The sequence below is a fragment of the Rhynchophorus ferrugineus genome, unplaced genomic scaffold, assembly GCF_030347505.1.
Source record: "Rhynchophorus ferrugineus isolate W39M unplaced genomic scaffold, kcgeb_rfMv2 rfM3, whole genome shotgun sequence".
NCBI classification, from domain to species: Eukaryota; Metazoa; Arthropoda; class Insecta; order Coleoptera; family Curculionidae; genus Rhynchophorus; species Rhynchophorus ferrugineus.
Window position 1 is genome coordinate 73,849,671 of NW_027472582.1, and position 22,399 is coordinate 73,872,069.

The 22,399-nt window shown below is 34.5% G+C and overlaps 4 protein-coding genes and 1 long non-coding RNA gene across 7 annotated transcripts in view; 2 read left to right on the plus strand and 3 right to left on the minus strand.

Moving 5' to 3' along the window:
- LOC143192377 (uncharacterized) overlaps positions 1 to 16,891 on the plus strand; it is a 44,914-nt gene extending 28,023 nt beyond the window's left edge. The window contains exons 2-4 of one of the 2 annotated variants that reach the window (XM_076397705.1): positions 14,380 to 14,478; positions 14,537 to 14,659; positions 14,721 to 16,891. In XM_076397705.1, the coding sequence (XP_076253820.1) occupies positions 14,406 to 14,478; positions 14,537 to 14,659; positions 14,721 to 16,825 (2,301 nt within the window). In that variant the 5' untranslated portion in view covers positions 14,380 to 14,405 and the 3' untranslated portion in view covers positions 16,826 to 16,891. Of the gene's footprint in view, positions 1 to 14,324; positions 14,479 to 14,536; positions 14,660 to 14,720 lie in introns of those variants that run through there. The other variant, XM_076397703.1, reaches the window with a different exon arrangement.
- Positions 286 to 8,275, plus strand: LOC143192421 (uncharacterized). Of its 2 annotated transcripts, XR_013004770.1 has the most exons (3): positions 286 to 342; positions 641 to 724; positions 7,868 to 8,275. It is a non-coding gene; the product is annotated as an uncharacterized LOC143192421 (long non-coding RNA). The 2 variants fall into 2 exon arrangements; XR_013004769.1 differs by lacking the exon at positions 286 to 342 and having other exon boundaries at positions 590 to 724.
- On the minus strand, positions 363 to 2,292 carry LOC143192387 (uncharacterized). The gene is made up of 6 exons (XM_076397735.1): positions 2,000 to 2,292; positions 1,762 to 1,943; positions 1,443 to 1,709; positions 1,206 to 1,388; positions 959 to 1,150; positions 363 to 908 (listed from the first exon to the last, which is right to left on the minus strand). The coding sequence occupies exons 1-6, from the start codon at positions 2,123 to 2,125 to the stop codon at positions 389 to 391; spliced, it is 1,470 nt and encodes a 489-aa protein (XP_076253850.1). The 5' UTR covers positions 2,126 to 2,292; the 3' UTR covers positions 363 to 388.
- Cap-D2 (CAP-D2 condensin subunit) lies at positions 3,484 to 14,245 on the minus strand. Its single transcript, XM_076397684.1, has 21 exons — positions 14,048 to 14,245; positions 13,849 to 13,983; positions 13,387 to 13,785; positions 13,128 to 13,330; positions 12,970 to 13,071; positions 12,759 to 12,913; positions 12,528 to 12,705; positions 12,034 to 12,199; positions 11,806 to 11,980; positions 11,599 to 11,755; positions 11,370 to 11,544; positions 11,208 to 11,307; positions 11,046 to 11,152; positions 9,214 to 9,375; positions 8,929 to 9,158; positions 6,826 to 7,131; positions 6,569 to 6,765; positions 4,486 to 4,656; positions 4,166 to 4,435; positions 3,836 to 4,106; positions 3,484 to 3,779 (listed from the first exon to the last, which is right to left on the minus strand). Exons 1-21 carry the CDS (start codon positions 14,160 to 14,162, stop codon positions 3,531 to 3,533), a joined length of 4,023 nt encoding a protein of 1,340 aa, XP_076253799.1. The 5' UTR covers positions 14,163 to 14,245; the 3' UTR covers positions 3,484 to 3,530.
- Positions 16,892 to 17,683: 792 nt separating the features above from the next.
- LOC143192411 (protein Fer3) lies at positions 17,684 to 21,366 on the minus strand. Its single transcript, XM_076397764.1, has 4 exons — positions 21,247 to 21,366; positions 18,374 to 18,506; positions 18,011 to 18,201; positions 17,684 to 17,952 (listed from the first exon to the last, which is right to left on the minus strand). The coding sequence occupies exons 1-4, from the start codon at positions 21,292 to 21,294 to the stop codon at positions 17,785 to 17,787; spliced, it is 540 nt and encodes a 179-aa protein (XP_076253879.1). The 5' UTR covers positions 21,295 to 21,366; the 3' UTR covers positions 17,684 to 17,784.
- Between the last annotated feature and the right edge of the window lie 1,033 nt (positions 21,367 to 22,399).

Below are 22,399 nucleotides of genomic sequence, written 5' to 3' on the forward strand. Positions count from 1 at the left end.
CGGTACTTTTTCAGAAACGTGCCTAGTTTTCAAATTGTAAATTATTACAGGGGCATCAAATGCGAAACCACAGTTTAACATTGACAAAGGTTAATGGAAATGGCTACGGAAAATACATCAAACAATAGGTTTCGCATTTATTATGGTATTTGGCTTAAAATACCGGTTTGATAGTTTTTCCCAGTAGAATTTATATTCCGAACGCTTGAACGGTAAGTATATTTAAAAATGGATGAGTGTTTCTAGGAAACCGTTGCAAAAACATTCATTGAAATTATCTTATAGGATATTCAAAAATCAATATTTGCACTTGGTGATAAAAGTAATAAAACATAAATAAAGGTAAGGAGAAAAAAACATCGTTTGATGCGTTATTTTTTTATTACTTCTAAATGCCTGGTTCGCACTTGAAAATGTTGGGTTCCAGATTGTGAGTTTTCCTCAGATGGACATTCCTGTCGTAATTATCCCGAAATCTCTTATCACAAAATTCACATTTCACTGGTTTTTCACCGGTGTGAGTCAGGATGTGCCTCTGAAGTTTATTATTGAAAGCGAACACTCTGGAGCACATCGGGCAGCATAATTTCTTCTCAGGTTTCTTCACGTTGTAGTTTCCCGTGTTGTGTTCGGTTTTCAGGTGTCTGCGGAGGGTTTCCCGCTTTTTATACTCCTTGACGCATATGTGACACTTGAACAGACGCTCATTGGAATGACTCAACAGGTGAGTTTGTAAATCGATCTTTTCCACGAATTTTTTTTCACATAAATGGCAGGAGAACTGTTTGATACCTTCGTGTCGACGCATGTGTTTTATCAAGTTATTGTTTAGGGGGAATTTTTTGCCGCAAACCGTGCAAACAAACTTCCACAAGCCTGGGTCTTGATGCATTTGCAATTTGTGTGTTCTGAAAAATAAACTTACTTACCATATTCAAGGTAACTATACAAGAAATACCTTAAATTACTATGAGTTTTGAAACTTCTCGCGCACTCTGTACAGGGATATTGCCTCACTATATCATGAATTTTGTTGTGCTGCCACAAATCGTTTGAAGAAATAAAGCTCTTGCCACAAGTCGAACACACATAAGGTTTTTCATTTGTATGTTTTCTTTTATGAACATTTAAGTTATGGCTACTGAAATACCTGAAGAATATATTTAACAGTCATATTGATATTTAACAAAAAAAAACACTATTACTTTGCTTCACACAAGTCACATTTAAAGGGTTTCTCCAGTGTGTGTTTGGAACGTATATGCTGTACATATCTATCTGTCCTAGTAAAGGTAAGTTCACAAAACTCACACTTTCTTGGTCCTTTATGTTTTGGTCCCCTTTTTTTCCCACTATAAGATTTCTTTTCTTTTATTAATTCCTCGTCGCTACAATTCTGTGATTATTACTTACATTTGTTCAGTTAATAACACCCTTTTTACCTCGAATAACTGGTATTTCTATTGTCATAATCTGAAACAACATAATCCTCCAACTCATGAACTAAACCTGCTTCTTTTTCATATTTTATGCTTTCCTCAAAAGCATGTTCTTCATGTTGCTGTTCAGTATTTATCAAAGCGTCTTTCACCCTATTCTGTACAGGTAATTCTACTTTGATGTATTCTTTTAAAGAGCCATTTTCAAGAGACCCCTTTTTCTGATTTTTATGAATCCTTGTTATATGTAAACTTAAAGTCCTCTTTAATCTGATAAAAATACATGAAGAATATGAATTAAACTTTTTCCAATAAATATTACCTAAAGCTTTTATTGCATTGTTCACAAGTAAAACTAGTTGGACAATGTTCTTTTTTCTGGTTCAAGAGTTGAATTTGATTTTTTCGATACTCTTCACTCTGCAAACATAACTGCACAAATACATATGCAGTTTCCAATTTGTCTATGCAATCATTACACATGAAAAAGTCTTCATGCCAAAGCTAGAATAACTCACTGTTCACTATTAAATTACAAAATCGGTTTCAAGATTTTTTACCTCATTGGGAAGACATACTTGTAGTTTATTAATATATTTAATTTCTCCATAGTTATGATCACTGATATTTTGATAGAACGGGCTTGTTTTTAAGCAAATGCAACATATTTGAATGTTTTCTGGCATTATTCGTCCTTGCTACAAAAACAACTTAAATATTGAATGAATTACTGTGTCAAAAGTCGTTCATTAATAACATAATATAAGTACTCCAATAGAGATTATACGGCAACTAAGTTATCATTATAATTATTTGCGATTGATATCTGTGATTGTTTAAAATATTATTTACTGAGATCATGAAATAATTTTACCCTATCAATTGACATCTAATAGAATATTAGGTTGCATAAATTTCTTTGCAGTTGTGTATAAAGTTGTACTTCGTTAACTTAAATATTATAAATGTTATAAATCATATTATATATTGAAACATATTATTAAATGTTTCAGGGCAATAACTTTTTACCCTACATTTGCCTTACAAAACATTGTATATATGTTAAGTTGCGCAAACTTGAATATACCGCTGTATTATAAGTTGTATAACGCTCGATATTTAGATGAGGTTTTTATAGATTACCTTTTGGAAAGGATTAAAGAATTAACATTGAACTTAAAAGTTGAACAAAACATTTTTTGGAAACATTTTTTTAAATATCAAAGGAATTGTCTTTATTAATTATATTGTCATCTGATAATTGAAATTTCTATCCTAAATTTTGACATCTTATGTCCAAGAATGTCCGATGTATTTATTATTTGTATTTACGGTAATTTTTGTGTTATAGTTTGTTACATACGTAAAATATATGGATTTAACTATAGTTTGAAGAAAAATTCTCTTGTTTAAGATGAAACTACAACGAAGACATTTTCGGATGATTATTTTTTATAACTTTAGACGCGGATTAACACAGCAACAATGCATCGATGAACTTAATTCGATTTTTGGGGATGAAGCGCCATCCAGGACCACGGTTTATCGGTGGTTTGCCGAATTCAGTTGCGGCCGCAGCTCGGTAAATGACGAATTTCGAAAGGGCCGTCCGAAATCGGTTGTGGTTCCCGTAAACATCGAGGCTGTGCGCGAATTAATACAGCAGAATCGTCACGTGACCTATCGGGAGATTGGGGCATCTCTGGGTATTAGTGGAACTAGCATACACTCAATTTTGCATGAACACTTGGCCATCAAAGACCGCAGCTTAAACAAATAGTTTGTTTTGTGCTCAAGATGTTGATCTGATAGGTGCTCAGTGGTACAGTCTTGTTTTAGTAGCCAGTGACTTATGTTTGTTCCTGTTTATCAAGAATAAATTGCGAGGGTAACTGCAGACGAGTTCGCAGTGCCTCTTTTGTCTGAAGGTGTTTTTGAAGCTGCTGAAAGTGTTTTAAAGTGTACTGATCTTCTTAAAAATATTTTGAAGAACAATAAAGTCACTTTTACCAATGAACAGTTGTTTTTGATATCAAACCCAGAATTATAAAACAAAATGAATCTTTATTGACATGGTAATTTTATTTACACTTATTGTTTGAAGGAATTTTGTAAATTTCTAACCCTGGTAGACCTCTTCACTGAATCTGTGGACACGTTTGCATTGTTGGCGAAATCCTCGTCGTTCTCCTCATCGCTGCTGTTGCGTCTCTTCTTTTTCTTCTTGGACACTGATCGGAGAGGTTTAGCCTTTGGTGGCGCCGGAGGCTTCATGCTGTTACCATCCTCGTCCATTTCGAATACCGAATTAATACTCTTCTCCAGTTCGGCGACTAGGGGCTAGTTTTGTATCGTTAGTTAAACCACAATGGAATGAATTATCAAGTAGTAATTACCTTGAGATCAATTTTACCGGGTTGTTGTTTGGAACAGGATTGCATTATTGTCTTAAAACTAGCATAAATGTCGGAATCGTGGATATAGTGTTTATACAACCCGAAATTATCGTGCAGTTTCCTTAAAGCCTTGTCGTTATAAGCGATGAGCGTCAGGGCGTATGCTATGTTTCGATGGTGATTAACGTTTTCGGTAACAGGGAATTTCGCACAGAACCGATCTACCAGATTCTCCATTTGTTTGGTTTTACTGATCAAGCTAAATAGGAACCTGAAATAAAACAATTAACAAATCTTGAAGTGTTCCATGATAGAGGAAATCCGTCTCACTTCATAATGTCTTTGATGCACTCGTCTTTTACCCCCTCCAGATTCATTAAATGAGAGAATATATCGGGCAGCATCGTGTATAAGTTGTTTTCCTTCTGAGCTAGCGTGTTGAAGAAGGTCCTGCACATCGAGCTCAATTCCGAATCCTGATCGACCAAACACCCGACCATCTGAGAGATGTACGAATTGGCGCGAATCATGTCTCGTAGGATCAGGCCCGATAATGTGAAGAATGTGGCTTTTCGGATATTGATCGACGGATCCTTCAACCTACGGGCGGAGAGGGTTTATAACGCGAACGATGAAGCACACGTTTTTACCTTTTGTAAATCTGGGGGGTCCATGGTTCGATGACGTTCGGGAATCTTGTTAGTAAATCGGACAGATGAATCAAAATAGATTCCTTAACTTCGATGTATGTAGTTTTTTCTAGTATAGTGAATAATAAGCGGACGTTGTCTTGACAAAATTCACTCGAAACCAGCATGTACCTGAAATATATATTGTACAATTATACTTGTGATTCACTCTGATGATATTATTTATTGGAACAGTAAGTAAAAATATTCTAGAGAAAGTAATTTACTCATAAAATGCATTAAAATTATTTTTGTTGAATATAGTATGTATGTTAGTGATCCTTAAAAAAGTTGAAAAATAAGTCAAGATAATTATTTCAAAAATCATTTCATGGAGAAACAGTACATCGCACACATAAAATATTTATTGTTATCTTTATAATTGAAGGGCTGGCAGTGTTGCCAAGTGTCCTAATATATTCTTTGTGTAACTACTGGCTGTGCGTATCTATTCGTTCTACTGGTCAATTATAAGTTTTAAAATCTGATTAGTAAATGTCTTTGATCCTGTTTATATTTCGATCAATCTGGGAATTATATTGTAGCGACTCTGAGGCATGTCGAATTTAACATCATTCAACAAGGACCTACAAAATACCCAGAAATTTTATCCCATATGTTGAACGTGCCAGCAACGACGACTAGTAAACGATAGCCAAGATCTGGCAACCCCGAAACGTTGATCTCGAAAATCATTCAAGGGTACTTCAGTCACCGGCCATCGTTCAGTTCAGACGTGCTACCATCGACTGCCCAAATGTCTCTTCAGGTTACACTGTGCATTCTCACTTTTTCTCTATTATATTTTCTTTATTTTTAAACCTCAATAAATAACGGTCATGTTATGTAACCACTATAGATTATTTCGTCTTCGTCGCGAAATATAAACTTTAATTCAACAGTCAATGTTCAGGGGCCTATTACTATATTCCCCATATATAAATACAATTGACACAATTTGGCAACGCTGCGAATTGAAATATACACTTTTTAAGATATTAGTGGTCCCACCATCATCTTCAATTTGAAGGAGGATTCTGTTGGTATTTCAATTAATTTTATTAATTATATAATAGTATAATAGTTAAAATACTTTAAAGTCAATGTTCAGGACCTATTACTATATTCCCCATATATAAATACAATTGACACAATTTGGCCTATTGTTCAGGGCACCATCACCTTCAATTTTAAGAAGGATCCAGTTTGTATTTCGATTAATTTTATCAATTATATAATAGTATAATAATTAAAATACTTTAAAGTCTGGATTATACGCTTTTTCATTCAACATTCTTCAGGGCCTATTACTATATTCCTCATATATAAATACAATTGACACAGTTTGGCAACACTACGAATCGAAGTACACATTTTTAAAGATATTAATGGTGCCACCATCATCTTCAATTAGAAGGGCAAGGGTTTGTTCACATCACAGCACATCACTTTTGGTAGTATATTAATACTTATTCTCATAATTGAATAGTATGCGATGCTAAATTAAGGTCATATTTTGTATGGATTATTGCCTTTAATGAAATTGGTGATGAAATTTGTACGATCAATGTTAACTAAAGTATAGAACTTCAGTTATGAGACTAATAGGTAGTGATACTCGGTCTATCCGTCCGAAATACGAAATATAAAACAAAACGATATTATAACTGTTAACTTACGAATTTTCCGTTGTAATTTCGGAATAAAAATTGTATAAAGACATTCTTCCGTTAAAAAACGATGTTGTTTAAACATTTTAAGTCAATCCATTGATTTCTTTCTTTTAATGTATAGTCCTTCCAATAATACAGCCAATGCACGTCATGAACACCGTCGAACGTAACGCCAAATTCAGTTTATAAAAAGTAAAACCCCTTTTAAACTTGGAGCATTTTTCTTTATTATTTTACTAATTGGCATTACTCTAGTTAAAAAGAGACTTGGTGCGTCAGCGTTGCGTTATAAATTTTGATGACGTGCATCGGCTGTTTTATTGGAAGGAGTATAATATCAGATGCGCACACGTGCTTCGCTTTAAACCTACCTGATCAATGCGATTACGGCAGTTCCCTGTAACATCGCGTCCTGGTAAACGTCAGGACGCCGGCACACGGTTTTAATCAAGTGCGCCAATTTTCCAACGCCGCCTGTGCCATTCACGGTCTCCTTCTCCAAAACGGCCAAGATAAATTCGGCTTCGCAATCCTCGACCTGCGCGCCCTCTAGCTCGCTCTCTTCCGCCTGGAAAAAAGTGACGTCCTTGACCGAAACACGGTTTAAAGAGGCATTTCCGAAACATACCATTGTCGTGTTGTCACGACTGGTTGTGTTGTTATGACAGGTCGCATTGCCGGTCTTCTTGTCATTGGCTTTCTTTTTCTCCCCGCTTTTGTTCTCTTTGATTTCCTTACGCCTCTTCAGTTCCCGGTAAACCGTATCGTCCAGATAGTCGAGTTGTTTGACGGCAACTAGCCCCAACAGTTGAAACAGGCGCATGAAGACGAATTTCTCCATTTCGAGCGTCTTGGACGTGCCCTTTTCTTTGCGCAATTTTTCCAGGATTCCGCTAATCAGATCGTCGCAGAATTTATCTGGCTTTCCACAAATCTGAAATATTCGATACATTTCTATTAATTTAACTTGATAGTACAATAAGTTTGATGAGAATATTTAAGAGATGGCTCTCGTAGCACGGAAAATTGTTTTTATTAAGAATCATTACTAACTGGATTAGACTAAAGCTTTACTTCTATTGTGGATTGAAGTACAACACCTTTTCTATTCAGAGAAATAGTATGATGAAGGTGTGTAAAGATATTTAATACAGCTGATAATGTTTATGATACATTTCCATTTATGCTATTCAGCGCATTTGACATCCGCTAATTTTTCATTTTTTTGACTTTAAAAAATTACTCGGCAGATCACCAAACGGCGATGTCATCACACAAACAAATGAAAAACAAAATAATGTTTTCTGTCTTCTAATGGCTTATTGAATATAGCTTTTCCTTCGTTTTTCATTTAGTGGGCTTAAAAATTGGTAAAATCCTTAATAAATATTTTATATTTTTTATAAATAGTGTATCATATACAATAGGTGGCCAAATTATTAGGGACAGTACTTGTATTTATGTAATTTATTGATTATATTTGTTTGAATAAATTATATTTTTAAAGGATTATTTTATCTTAAATAGGTACTGGTATACGTGTGTCATTTGTCAATTGTGTGACGTTTGAAACGCATGCTTTGTAGTAATGTTATTGCATAATAATGCTTTTGTTATGTTTTGTCTACGAATTTACATTTTATTAATGGTTCGAATTTTCAACTTTTCAGGATGGGCAAGACTTTGAACACATATCCAAAAAAAAAAAAATGCGGAGAGATACAAACGTTGTTATTGCACGCCACACAATCTCAGAGTTAGAAGCTATTGCTGGAGTTTCAAAGTATGTCCTCCATGGAATTAAAAGTCAAAAGCGCCCTGGTGAACAATTCGGCGCCGATGGCCTTGTAGAAAGGGCCAGGTTAGTGTCATGGTGTGGTCTGTTATCCCATCCCAAAGCATTGCATTGCCCCTATACATTGTAGAAGGGACGATGAAACAAGACCAACACAGGCGAGTACTAGAAACCCACTTCCTACCGCAGATCAATGAATGGTTCCCTGACGACGATAACATTTTTATGTATGGTTTGGCACCTTGTCACAAAACCAGAGGTATTACTGCATATTTTGCGGAAAAAATCACTGTTTTGCCTTGACCAGGGAATTCACCAGACGTGAATCCCATAGAAAACATGTGGGAACTCACCAATGGGCGATTGCAAAAGAAGTGATTACCACCAAGAATCAGTTAATTGAAACTCTCATCAGAGAATGGCATCACAACTCCAAACTGCCGGAAGATGCGAAAACATGTATTGAGAGCATGCCCCGACGTACAGAACCTTTTATTGCAGCAATAGGTGGCATCACAAAATATTAAAATTAATTCTATTACTTTTTGATAATATTAAAATTAACAAAACGAAGATTATAAAACTGTTTTGTATTTTTTTGTAGTTTTTATGATTACAGATACAACTAAAAATATATGAGACCCCCAAGTAATCATTTGTTACAGAAATCCAATTAAACTAGAAAATTAAATACTCCCAATGTTGTCCCTAATAATTTGAATACCCACAGTAATTTGCAAAATGGAGTAAGTTAAAAATATGATGTTTTTATATTAAAAATCAATTATTTCTAGCATAATGGGCAGCGAATTGGTAAGTGAGGAATAATGGTTTGATAGTATGAATTTGTTCATCGACAGTATACATACTTTAACTAATAATGAATGCTGGTTAATTCGAAAATAGATATTCCTTCCCCGCCAACTTGATACTTACTTTATAAACAAACGTCATAGCTCCGGAGATGGCCTTGTAATAAAACTCCACTGGCTTGAAGAAATTCTGCAACAGAATATCATGGAGGCTCTTGAACATTGAGTCTTTTATGTTGATCCTGAACGGTGTCTGATTCGAACTGATATCGATCCTGTCTCGGCCTGCTATGGCAAGCAGCTCGCAGCAGCTGCCCAGAAAAGCCATACTGTTCAAACCCCTCTCGGTGAATGCTGTTATTTGAAATGTTGTCTCGGACATGAGTTATTATGAAAAATTACGTCTTACCAATGCTCGTCACGAGCTTGATGTTTTTGGTGACAATCGTCTTCCGTCCCAGACTGGCCATCCTCAATAGTTCGGCGCTGGCGTGAGAGTCATCGTCTGTTACCGGTGCTTTCTTGGTGAAGTACTGCCACAACATATCGATAATGTTGTTATCTAAGATACCTGAAAAACGTGTATGAGTTTCTGCAGATTTTTTCCGTATTCTTAGTTATTTATTGGTGAAAATCAGAATGAAGTAGTACTTAAAAAAATCATACAAAGGAAAGGAAGTTGAAAGATGAAGTGAAGCAAAGTGGTAAAAAGGACAATCCATTTTGTACTCCAAAAAGTCTTTTTTATATACATGTTAAAGTCTCCACCTCGGGATTGGACCTATTGTTTAACGTGGGCTCCTAACTACGGTCCTCGGCATTAAACCTACCGATTGGCGAGCGACCAACTTAGAAATCATCCCAGAAGACATACATCCGGTCTTACATAGCCTGGTTATTGGCGTGACTGGGATCATTTTCCTTGTCGGATTTTGCACTCTTGCCTAGGACAATCGCAAATTTTAAACAATTAGAAATATACATTTACGACCCAGCAGGATTCGAACCCGCGACTATCGCAAAGTAGGTGGACGGTCCTGTTGCCTTTACCACTGCGCCAAAAGTTGTTTTTAATGAATCAGAGTTTATTTAATTCATGCCGAACAACATTACATATTTTAGGATTGTTTTGGATATAATTGTTTAAATCCCCGTAAAAAAAATGTTACATGATAGATCCAGTCAGCGGTGGAAGAAAACAGAATGACATCAATATTTTGAACCATCGTCAATTGTTTCAATAATGAATCCTAGATGTATATTTACAAAAAACCAAATAAAACATTTAGTTTTAATACGATTTAATCTCTAGGTACACTCGGCTTTGTGTTTCAGTAATTCGAAATTTATTTGAAGTAATTTTTTAGATTGCAATTATGAGTTATAGAGTTGCGAGTGTTATAATTGACACAACTAGACAATTTCTATGCTCGCAATATATAGCAACAATGGACCTTGCCCCCTTCTCTTTTTACTTAATCAGATAGAATCAAAGCTTATATTTAAAAAGTTTCTGTGTTAATACAGACAGATAAGTAGTGCAAGCAGATAACAAATTCTGTCAAGAGACCTTTGATTCGCTTTAGGTTCTGAAGTTTAGGCTATTAAATAAAACAAAATTGCTACAAATAACCTTTTCTGGATTTAATGTGGGCAAATTTAAAGATAACACTATATTCATCAATTCTTTAATGTTGAAAAAGTACGTTTGCCACCGCAGTCGGTGATCATGAGAGACAAGTAAAAGCGAAAGACAATTTCTACGTTTGGGGAACACGATTCTAAAGAATTATTCAATAAAAGTTTATGAAACTGTAGTTTTAAAGGCTCGTGTTTCTTGCTGCCAATAACAATAGTTTACTTACACTCATTCGTCGCTCAGACTATTCTCCAAATAATCAGCGTAAGCATTGACAAAACTTGAAGTTTTTTCCAAAGTCGCTACTGTTGTTTATTTTATTAATTTAGGAGAAGTGGTAATGTTGAAAGACCAGTTTTTGCCATCTTCACGCACAGGTAGACACGGTTTATGTTTGAGTAAACCGAGTTTTAAGAGTTAACAAAAGTATTAGACAATTTTTATACTCTATATTATACTACCTTCTCTTTTTCAATTAAATAAGATATAATCACAGCAAGGTTTATATTTTGCATGATAATAGTATAGAAAAAAGTAATCAATTGCTGGTTCAAGTTCACAAAATTACTCAGGTATCAGTCGCTCACACTAATGAGACTCACCTCTGTTCACCCACTCCTTGATGATGAGCTCCAGGTCGTCGACGTTCTTGGTGGGAGTGTCCTTCAGGAACTGGATCAGCCTCTGCACCACCGTGGAGCAATGTTCCCTGAAAACACCCGATTAGTTAAACAAATATCGTTACCAACCCCGTTCCGCATTACTTCATATCAGACGCGTCGGTCTGCAAATAGATCGTCTTGAACGCCTCCACAATTATATCCTTGCGGTCTTGCTCGTTTCGCTTCATCATCTTCAACATGGCTGTAATTACAAGAAACATTAAGTCGAGGTTAACACAGATGACGAAACCATCGCGCGCTAACCCATTATTCCTCTGTCCACATCGTCGATGTTGAACTTATAGGCAGTGATGAAGAATTCCACGGCCTCCTGCATGTCGCTGATCGAGGTGGTCTCGAGCAACTCTATGGCGATGGCGATCGAGTCGTTCAGTAGTTTGATGAAGGAGATCGCGTCGGTGAAGTACTGGACCGTTTCCTGCGACACCAAACTCGTAGAACGAGGAGTTCAAGGGGGGTTCGTCCAGATTACCTGTAACTGTTCTATCTTTTGGATGTCTTCCTCGGTGACCGGGACGGAACCTCCGTACACGCCCTGCTTTAGGTCCTCCAGCAACTTTAACGGGTCCACGAAGATGGTTTTCATCAATATCATGTACAATTCGAGTTCGTCAGTCTTGTTCTCTTTCCTAAACCGAATGTTCGTTTATTTTATCAGAGGATTTACTGATTATTTTACCTGAATTTTTGAAAATCCTCGTCCTGTATATCAGAACTCCTCGCTAATTGAAACGCTTCCTTATATTTACCGTCAGTTAAATGTTTCCTGATCATCTCACTGACCTCTTTGGTATTCTTCTCCTTTTCTTTCTCCCCATCATCATCGTCATCGTCATCACTTTCTTCCTCAGAATCTGCAAGATATTTGGTTTAGACAAAATCTAACCAAGGCCAATTACGACCTCACCATTACTAGACTTGATCTCCTCCTCCACTACATGCCTCAAATCTGGTTCAATTTTCTCCCATTTGGCTTCGAGCTCGTCAATCTTTGGAATACTAAATTTTGTCTTCATAGAATCCATCTGATTGGTGTTTTCATCCAAACCTGCTTGCATTTTTTTCAGGGATAACTAGAAATTGTTACTCTTGAGAGTTTGTAGCTTTGAAAGTTGTTAGGAATGGTGAAAATTAATGAAAATTGCTAGGATTATGAAGGATTTCATGCTCAAAGGAATGGTGGTATGATCATTTTTATGCCACCTATGGTTTTTAAGTTATACAATGATAATGCGTATTTTTAAAAGATGTAGGGATATGTTTCTTAAACATATTTCAAGAATCATGCATTCTAAGACAGTTTAACATAGAATTTCAATGCTTTCACTCCAGAATACACATATTTAGATAGTCTAACTTTTTCCATATAGTATATAGTTATTTGTTATAGAGTTTCCTTACCTCTGAACTATAGATATTCGTGGCTATGAACGTCGTGACACAATTTATGGCACTCTTCCTCACCAAAGTCGATTTGTCATCCAAGTGATCTATGACCTTCTCTAAAACCTCGTTAACCAGCTTCTTGGGAATCGCGTTCTCTTTTTGTAATCTGGCCCAGTGTTGGAGCACTTTGGATCTATATGAAGCAGAGTAAAAGAAAAACGAAAAAAAGTTGACAGAATCACTTACCTGACGTGAGCTGAAACATCATTGATGTGATCTAACAATATGGTCAAGAAATCATCTCTATACCCAGTTTGCTCCTCGGTGAGTGTGTGATTGGTTAAAACAGTAATTATCACTTCTGTGATGACATTTAATACTGCATTACGTAATGTGTACGACTACAATATGTTAAAATAACATAATAATGAAAATGTTACTATGAAAAAACATCTACCTCATTATTTAAATACTTGTTCAGATAAAGAACTTCAGGTAACATTAAATTAGGCATTTGATTTGCCATAGCTGTTAAAAACTGGGCACAATATCGTGAACCCTAAAACATCCAACATTTCAATAGTGTTCTCAAACACAGAACAGTTTAAAACACACATGACTATCATGAAACTTTTCATCAGTTTGCCACTCAGTGGATTCTTCAACCAAGGAATGAATCAAACCTTTACAATTATAATTATCCACTAATTGTTTTACACCATCATTAAAACACTGCACTAAGTGTTCCTCTGTTTTAATCATCTGCACTGCCCGAATAGTAAATATTGTTCCATAATTATAAGATTTAATTAGTGTACCTGATAAACATGAAATTATCAGTGACTGAAATAAATTACACAAATCTTTAACCTACCTATAACATTAAATATGTTTTCCCTAACATTCTTTTCACTTTTAATAGCCGGATTTGCCAAGAAGCCATAACATACTTCAGCTATGAGAGCAAGGAAGTTTTGTTCAGCTATAGGGGGCTCCCAAAATAAACCAATATCCATTTGTATTAAGTCATTTAGGACTGATAGAATTTTGTTCTTATCCACATTGAAGGTACTCTGATCAGTGACCTTGCGCTTTTTAATTAAGTTCTGATTCTTCAAATTAGTTACGTTGGTGTTTTCAATAAACATTACTATTTCTGTATAAATGTACACCAGCATTTTTAGGATGTTCTTATATTTAAGCTGTATCTCTCCACTAATACTTGATTTATCTTCTAAAAGAAAAGTTATACCTTTGCATAACTCAACCATAGCTGAAAATCAGATAATAGAATCACTTAGTTGAATTTTTAAATTTGTATTGTATAAAAAGCAACCTTTATGCAGCTCCTGATATGCTTTAAAAGCCAAATCCAATGGATATGGATTGCCAGGGTATATAACAGAAAAAAACAAGTCAAACTGTTCTAAAATAAACTCTGCACCCTCTTCTTTAAATGATTCTCGAGCAACTAAAAATAAATATTGTTTTAATTATTGTTTTAATTCCAGTATGAAAATATTTTTGTTTCTAACCTTTCAAAGAATCTAAAAAACTCCGTTGTGGTACGATATTTCTCACGCAAAAATGATTCACTTCTGTAAGGAGCTCCTCTTTTTTACCGGGAATTAAAAAACTTATGTGTGCCATAATGTAATTTTCTTAATATCGCGGAAAATAAACTTTAACTAAAAACAAAACATTTTTAACGCTGACCTGGTTCGTTATGTTTAAATTGCTGTTACGTTATTGGTCGATTTAAAAATACAAAATGTCAAAATGTGTTTTCTGTGTTGCCTATAGTCCGATAAAAATATTTAGTGGTTATGTATTCCATGTGGTTGGGGAGCGAGGGATAAAAGTTGATTGTGATTTCAATTAAAAAAATATAAAATGTCCATGTTAGCGGAGCGAAAACGTAAACAAAAATGGTCATTGAATCCCCGGGGTAAAATTTGGGCCCAAGGTACTTTGTATAACAAGAGTTTCCCCGGTATTTTCTGAATGTTTTATGTGTTTTGTAGATACAAACAAATTTGGTCAGAAAATGCTTGAGAAAATGGGTTGGACACATGGAAAAGGTCTTGGTGCTAAAGAAGATGGTATGGTCAACCATATAAAAGTAAATTATAAAAATGACAGTAAAGGTATTTAGATTAAATATTGTATACACGAGTTTCGGTTCAATTTAAAATAATTTACTTATAGGAATGGGCTATAAAGAATCCGATAACCAGTGGACAGAACATGAATCTAATTTTACTGCGCTGCTAGAGGCGCTTGGCGGTAATAAAAGTAATTCAGAAGAAATTAAATTAAGTTCATTAGAACAAAAGTCTCAAAGTTCCAGAGCAAGAGTTCATTACCAAAAGTTTACCCGTGGTAAAGACTTGAGCAGGTATTCTGAGAAGGACTTGGCAAATATATTTGGAAAAAAAAAGTTACAGGTGTCTGTTGAGACAGATAAGGAAAAACCAAAAGAGGAAAATGATGTTGAGGACAAAAAAGTTGAAGATAATGGGAACTTTTATAACAAAGGCTCCATGTCTGATTATTTCAAGAAAAAAATGCCTAGTTTTGGTAAAACCAATGGTTATGTTGTTGGAAATAATGGTGTTTTGAAAAAAGGTGATGGATCTGAATCAGAAAGTGAGTTAAGGCCTAGTTTTGGATTTGGTTTTAGAAGTTCAGAAAATGAGACAGCAGGGAGTAATTTTAGATCACACATTGATGAAAATAAGAATGAAGAATCGGTAACAGAAAAATTAAACAAGAAAAAGAAGAAAATAGTTGATGGTTCTGAATCACAGATTGAGTTAAGGCCTGGTGTTGGGCTTGGTTTCAAGAATTCCAAAAATGAGAACGGAGGGAGTAATTTTATTTCATATATTGGCGAAAACAAGAATGATGATGTAACACCAAAAAAATCAAACAAAAAGAAGAGGAAAGCGGAAGATACTGATAGTACACCAAGTAAAAAAAAGAAAACTGACGATAAAGCTGAAGTGCGTGAGGATACGCCAATTAAAAAGAAAAAAAAATCAAAGAAAGTCGAATCACAAGAGAATGGATTATCAAATCCAGCTTTTGATCCTTTATATAGTCCTACTAAAGTTGAAAGACATTATTTGGAAACTATAGAAGAAACTTTCAATGAAAGTTTAGACAGTACTACCAGTCAAATCGCAGAAATGGTTGAAGTAAAGGCTGACGTTCACAATGAAAAAACATTAGAACGATACGTTGAAACAGGTCTAGTAGTCATTGAGGATGATGTAGATGAACCGAAACAAAAGAAGAAGAAAAAATCGAAAGAAAATAATGGAAATGCCGACAGTGCATCAAGAAAGAAGAAATCAAAAAACCATACTGAAATAAGTGTAGATGATGTCATAGTTATTAATAGCGAAAATGAAAAAACATTAAGTCCCGAAAATGAAAACCCACTCAAAGAAAAAAAAAAGAAGAAAAAGAAATCTAAACAAGATCAGGTAACTGGTCTGGAAAATCCAGTTTTTAATGATGAATCGGATCAAAGTTTTGTGATAACTGGAGAAGAATTTGAGGTAAAACGAAAAGATAAGTCCAAGAAAAAATCGAAGAAAGATAAAAAGGAGGAAATAGGTATCGACAATCCTGCTCTAAACCTAAACGACACCGTTGAAGATTGCGACTTGATGTTAAACATTGTTTCAACACCTGTTTCACAGAAAACAGATGAGAAATCAGTTAACAGTTTTAGTATTAAGAGAGTGTCGGAAGACTATAGTTCTTCTAGAAGGAAAAGTGTGAGATTCAGTGATGTTACTAGAGAAAGGATAATTCCCAACAAAGAAGATATCCATCAGTCTAGTTTTGGGGAGGGCTCAGATATAATCGAAATAGAAGGTAAACTTAATGATAGTGCGGAGATACCAGTTAAAAAATCAAAGAAACACCGAATGGGGCTTGAGAATAATGGTTTTGATTATCAAGCAAACTCTATTGAAGAAAATATTACCTCTATTACAAACACGCTAGATTCTTATGAAGCCGAAATTGAAAACGACATGAATGAGGCCAAACTAAAAGCCGTAGAACTAAGTGAAATAATGGTCGGTGAGGTCGGTAACCCGGATGGTGAAAATGAGGCTCTAAGTGATGGTTCTGTTAAGTTAAAATTCAAGTATGCTAAATTTAGGAAACAACCTACTTACATGGATGCATTGACTGGACCAAAGAAATCATATAAACACCTGATCAAAGGCGATATCCTTCTTAATTTTAAACAGAGCAACTTACATGAAATTAGCGGTTACGCTAATAAAGAATGATTAATTTACTGACTTCTCTTCAGTGTTCTTTATTTATTATTTTACATAATAAAACTTTTTGAGATATTAACTGTTTTTAATTTTCTATATTCTTAAACAATTCTATAAATATTCTAAAATACAATTTATTTTATAATTACAAAGTTTATTGATTAAGAATAATTACCAGAAAAAGATTCATTCAAAATTGGCACAATTTTTCTTATACTGTAAAGGTAATAAACTTTTTGTCAATATATAAACTTACATTAGTCTATTTTTATTATGTCTGCAAATATAAACATATTTTGACTTTATTCGTAGAGTAAAAGGGAAATCTTTTTCTTTCTGAATTTATTTCAAAATAATAGTATTGACAAATATTTATCTTTGACATATGGTAATGTCATTTTCTGTAATGCCAATTTAACAATAATTCAGTTATTTCCAATTTTTATACTCTGTAAATCTTTCAAATGAGATCACTATTTATTTTAGTTACCAAAAATTAAAATTACTAAAAACTGTTTTTGTATTAGTTTTTGCTTTTGCTAACACTTTTTTATTCTATTTAACACGAGTACATTTTATTTCTGACAGATATTTATGATTGATATGCGGTAAAGTCGACTTAACTATAATTTAAATAACTTAATTCTTTAGTTACTGAATATTTATTAACGGAATTATAACTATTTTTTGTTGTAGTAGATTTATCAAAAAACAAGTATTAACAAAAACTTAAGTATATAATTTGACATATGATTAAGATGTTTCCTGTAATGTCAATTTAATAATTATGAAAAAAAATTAAATACTTCTTAAATATTTATTAAAAACTAATTTTTACATAAACATTAATATTTATTGGAAGACTAGGATTTTAACAATCTTTGGTATAAGCCATAAAGAAAAACAATATAATAAACCAACCACTAACGTACAAAACACATATGGTGACAGAACTGTCAAATAATCGATTAATTTATAATTCCGTATGGGATATATTCTCTTTGAGGATATATGTCGTTACTTTTATGGTCCAGGGAATGGCCGTGCAGTAATTCAGTCATAAAACTGATATAAGTAATGGCTAATCTAAGAGTCTCGATACGAGACAGGCGTTTTTCGTAAGCAAACGTCGGTACCTTTAACAAAATAATTTTATATCAATAATAATATAACTATTTTCATGGCACACTTTACCTTTCGTCTTAACTTGTCGAACGCTTCATTCAGATTAAACATCCGTCTTCGTTCTCTTATATTTGCGGCTCGGCGTTGGGCTAGAGTCGCTACCCGCCTTCTAGGTTTTTTCGTGGATTGCGAACCGCTGCTTGAACTGCTCCTTCCTATTCTGTTCGAAACCAAACCACCGCATTGTTGACGAGGCCAGACTACGAGAAGTTCAAATTAAATTAGTCGTCAAGATTTTATGACATCTGTCAGTGTCAGGTTATTTAACATTTGGATTTTACTTATTTTCATTTGTTTAATAATGTGAAGTTTCGAGTATAGATCGAAGTATTTTATATGATCGAATTAAAGAAATGTAAATATAAAGATTACCTAGATCCGAGTTAAATGCTGTTAATATGTCTGGATATCCTCCTATGGCGGGATTCTGTCCTGGGAAGTGGTGCGGATCCCATAAAGCGCCGTAGCCGTTTATATCGTTCGGGTAACCCGGAAATTCTGTACCCTGTTAAAAATCATGGACATTGTGATTTTGTTTCTCGTATGAATTTTTATATGGTTTTATCATTTCCCGATATCTGTTTCTAATATTATGGAGGGAAATATATAGGTTGTGTTAATATTGATGATTTAGGTATGTGTATTTAGGAGGAAAAATTCTCTTAAAATGTAATTCTGATATTTAAAATCCCCTTATTCTTCGTTTAAGGTAAGCATATTAATTTATGATAGGCATATATTTAGATTATTCATGTACATTATACATTCGATAATTGATTTATCTTTTGTAAAACAGTGAATTTATATTTCTACCGTTAATGGCGTTGCTTAACTATTGTTGTTATAGTTATAGTTGTTATATTTGACATTAGTAATTATAATAACCCATCACTTAATAAGTCTTGCCATCTCTCATATGTCGTATAGATGGCGCCACCTCCTAACCTTCTAAAATCTTGTAATGACATGTGTCTAAGTTTAATGGGAATTTGACGCTTAGTTTAAAGGTTTCTGTACAAACTTTTTATGATTTTATTTAATAAATTTTTTTGCAGAAATTAAATTGTTTCTTTTATTTAAATTTCATTGGTCTATGAAATGCCACGTGCCACATCTGAATAGCAAAATTTTGTCAATGAACCATTCAAATGTCTTCACAGAAAATGTTTGCTTTACAGGTACCTTTAATAGATATTTAAATTCATCTATCAAATTACTTGAATGGTATAGATATTGGACAAAGGGAAATTTTTCGACAGAGACTTCTATTGAGTTTTCTCTCTAGTACTGTATGATTGAAACTTGGTCTTTTTTGATTGTCAACCTTGAAAATATACAGATCGAAAAACCAGAAACATCTAAAGACCAACACACAATACATTGTTGCTATATAAACTTATTATGGTTTTATGGAAATTTATTTAATATATTTTTCCAGAAATTAAATTCTTTATTTAAATTTCAATATGTAATATTACGTGCCACATCTGCGAATGTTGTCAAAGAACCAATCAAATGTCTTTACAGTAAGTTGTTTTCTTTACAAAGGCCAATAATAGAGATTTAGATAGTGGCGATTATCATACCATCTAGATATTGGACGTAGCGAAATTTTTCTCCATAGACTTCTATTGAGTTTTCTCTCTATTGCTCTATGATTTCAGCTTGGTTATTTTTGATTGTCAACCTTGAAAATATGGCGTAGGTGGCCAAATTATTAGTGACAGTTCGAGTGTTTATATAATTAATAGTTTATTATATTCATTTTAATAAATTATGTTGTTTCTAAAGGTCTAGTTTATCTTAAATAGATATTGGCAACATTATAATTGTTTTTGTGAAGTGCCAACACAGTATAGGTGACATTTGTCAATTGTGTGACATTTCTTCTCATTCAGTCATTGTTCATTAGAACGCGCGCTTTGCAATATTGTTATATCGTCTAAATATTAGAAATTCATTTCCTTTAACCGACTTTTGTGTCCAAAACAATCATAAGGGAAGTAATGCTCCGGTTCGATGCGTGATTACCTTCAATTTTTTACTTTCCAGGATGGGTCAGGCTTAGGACACAACTCCAAGAAAATATAGGGAGATTCAGACGTTGTCACTACGCTACATACGTTCTCATATTTTGTAATAATATTAAAATTACTAAAACAAAGATTGTTGTTGTTGAAGGAAACAAATGTTTTGTATATTTTTTTGTTTGTTTTATGATCCCAATAGATTAAAGATACCAATAAAAATGGAAGTAAAATGGCATGGCGTATCAAAGCAAATGAGACAAAATCTACTCATGTGACATTCACCCTTTCTAAAAGAACTTGTCCCTCAGAAAAAAATGAATAATCATGAACTTCCGCAAGCAGACAACGTTAAATATCTGGGAATGCATTTTGATCGACGTTTGACATGGAAAAAACATATAGTGACAAAACGCAAACAGCTTGGGCTTGAACTAAACCAAATGTAATGGCTGATAGGGCGTAAATCTGAATTATCGATAGATTACAAGGTTTTGTTGGATGCATTTGGACCTATGGTATTGAACTGTGGGGTACTACTAGCAAATCTCAAATAGATATATTCTAGAGGTTCCAGAATAAAGTCGAGTCATCGTCAATGCCTCATATTCCGTGTCCAACAACTGATTTAGCGCGATATCCTCTTAAAACCCATAATGAGTGTGATTCCAAGTATATAAAGTACCCTGAAAGACTGTTAAAGGTGCGCGATGACAATTAACTTGAGATATATAATAAAGAATAGCGAATCTGAATAGAGCTGAAGGGATCTTCTATATGTCAGGATAGTTTTGTTATATAACGGAAATCATATAATAATACTTATTGCCCACGGGCAGATTGTTGACGATCTAAGAGATTAATATAAAAAAAAATGTTACAGAAACTCAATGAAATTAGAAAATTAAATAATCTCAATTGGCCCTAATATGTTGGCCATCAACTGTAGATATACGTGGCTTTTGGTTACTTTTTGAGGGAAAAGGTCCTAGATAAGTCAAGAAAATGATACCACTGACTTATTTTGATATTATTCCTAAAACAGTTGGCCGTCAAGGATCTGGAAAGTCAGTATTACTGGTCCCTAACACTCAGTTTAACTTGGTGCAGTAAGAGGTCAAACCAATGTTATCTATTTATCATCGAGTCATTGTAAGTTGGACTGAGAATACAGAGGAAGAAAGGAATAATTAAGCCATCAACGTCACTTCCACTCACGTTATTTGCTTCCCACGGCCCATGGTCACTAGAAAAGGACATTTTCATTAGTAACAACTGATATTCTTTCAGGTCTCGTCGCGAAAAACCCACTCACTGATCACCAAACACTCGATAACCTACGAAGTTCTGATTCTAATCCGGATACAGCTCCCGTATCTCCCGACAAAGCGTCTCCAGGATTGGGGGAGGGTGACGGACCCGGGGGTGGGTCCAACCCCACCGGCGGCCAATCAGGAACGCGAAATATGATACCGGGGGTTGGATTTTCGTGGTGGACTTATTGTTCGCGCGACATAGAGGCGTGTTTTGTTCGTGGCGGGGTATTGATGGAAATTGGAGGGTGGCCGGATGGGGTACAAACGTAATATATGGTGGGGCTTTTATTAATATTTTCATATTTTTTCTTTTTACGGTCGATATTGTTTGAAATATGGGCTTGCTTAATATGGAATATGTTTAAAATTTGCTCGCTTACTATTTTGCAGAATTCTGGTTTGGTTGTTGAGCTCGGATAAAAAAATAAGAAATATTAGGCGTATTAATTAATTTTAAAGGATTTTTTTTTCTATTTGAAGCTTTATTGTGAAAAATTGGTACAATGTATTTTGTCCATCGATAGTCATTATTTTTCCCTAACAGGTCAATTGAAAAGTCCCTGACCTGACACATAGATGGCGCTACTAGAATTAAATCCATATGTTTTTTAGTTTGCAGTAACCCTCAAAAGTTGCCGTATAAATTTGACAGCTGTCGGATCATTAGTTTGTGAATTATAGCATTTTGAGTGAAGCAACTTTTGTTATTGTTAAAAAATGTATAAAAAGGAATTTCGCGTGTTGACAAAATATTGCTTTTTAGAAGGAAAAAATACAGTTGCTCGCAGTTGCGAGCTCACTTTTAACCAAAAACAACGACTTGATGATTCGGAGCAAATGAAACTGTAGACCATTTGTCTTTGGCTCTGGTGCTTGTTACAGCTCTGAGCTGGTATTTCCTACATAAATCCCGGAAATGGTTCACGGATGAGTCTCCGAGCGCCTGTTAGGTACCGTCGCGACGTTATTGCGCTTTTTATTCGCTTATTTCCCTCTCATGTCCTGTCCCTGATCTCTAGCTTGGCCACTTTCTTGCGCGCCAGCGTTCGTCTCCT

Excerpts from the sequence above, each read along its gene's own strand:
- Cap-D2 (XM_076397684.1), bottom strand. The coding sequence starts at position 14,162 with ATGGCACACATAAGTTTTTTAATTCCCGGTAAAAAAGAGGAGCTCCTT. Across the intron at positions 7,132-8,928 it reads CTATGACGTTTGTTTATAAA|ATTTGTGGAAAGCCAGATAA; the intron begins GTAAGTATCAAG and ends CGAATATTTCAG. Across the intron at positions 4,657-6,568 it reads GCCGTAATCGCATTGATCAG|GTACATGCTGGTTTCGAGTG; the intron begins GTAGGTTTAAAG and ends TATATATTTCAG.
- LOC143192411 (XM_076397764.1), bottom strand. The coding sequence starts at position 21,294 with ATGAAAATGTCCTTTTCTAGTGACCATGGGCCGTGGGAAGCAAATAAC. Across the intron at positions 18,507-21,246 it reads GGCCGTGGGAAGCAAATAAC|GGTACAGAATTTCCGGGTTA; the intron begins GTGAGTGGAAGT and ends GATTTTTAACAG. Across the intron at positions 18,202-18,373 it reads AGCATTTAACTCGGATCTAG|TCTGGCCTCGTCAACAATGC; the intron begins GTAATCTTTATA and ends AACTTCTCGTAG.
- LOC143192387 (XM_076397735.1), bottom strand. The coding sequence starts at position 2,125 with ATGCCAGAAAACATTCAAATATGTTGCATTTGCTTAAAAACAAGCCCG. Across the intron at positions 1,944-1,999 it reads AAGTATGTCTTCCCAATGAG|CTTTGGCATGAAGACTTTTT; the intron begins GTAAAAAATCTT and ends GAGTTATTCTAG. Across the intron at positions 1,710-1,761 it reads CAATGCAATAAAAGCTTTAG|ATTAAAGAGGACTTTAAGTT; the intron begins GTAATATTTATT and ends TATTTTTATCAG.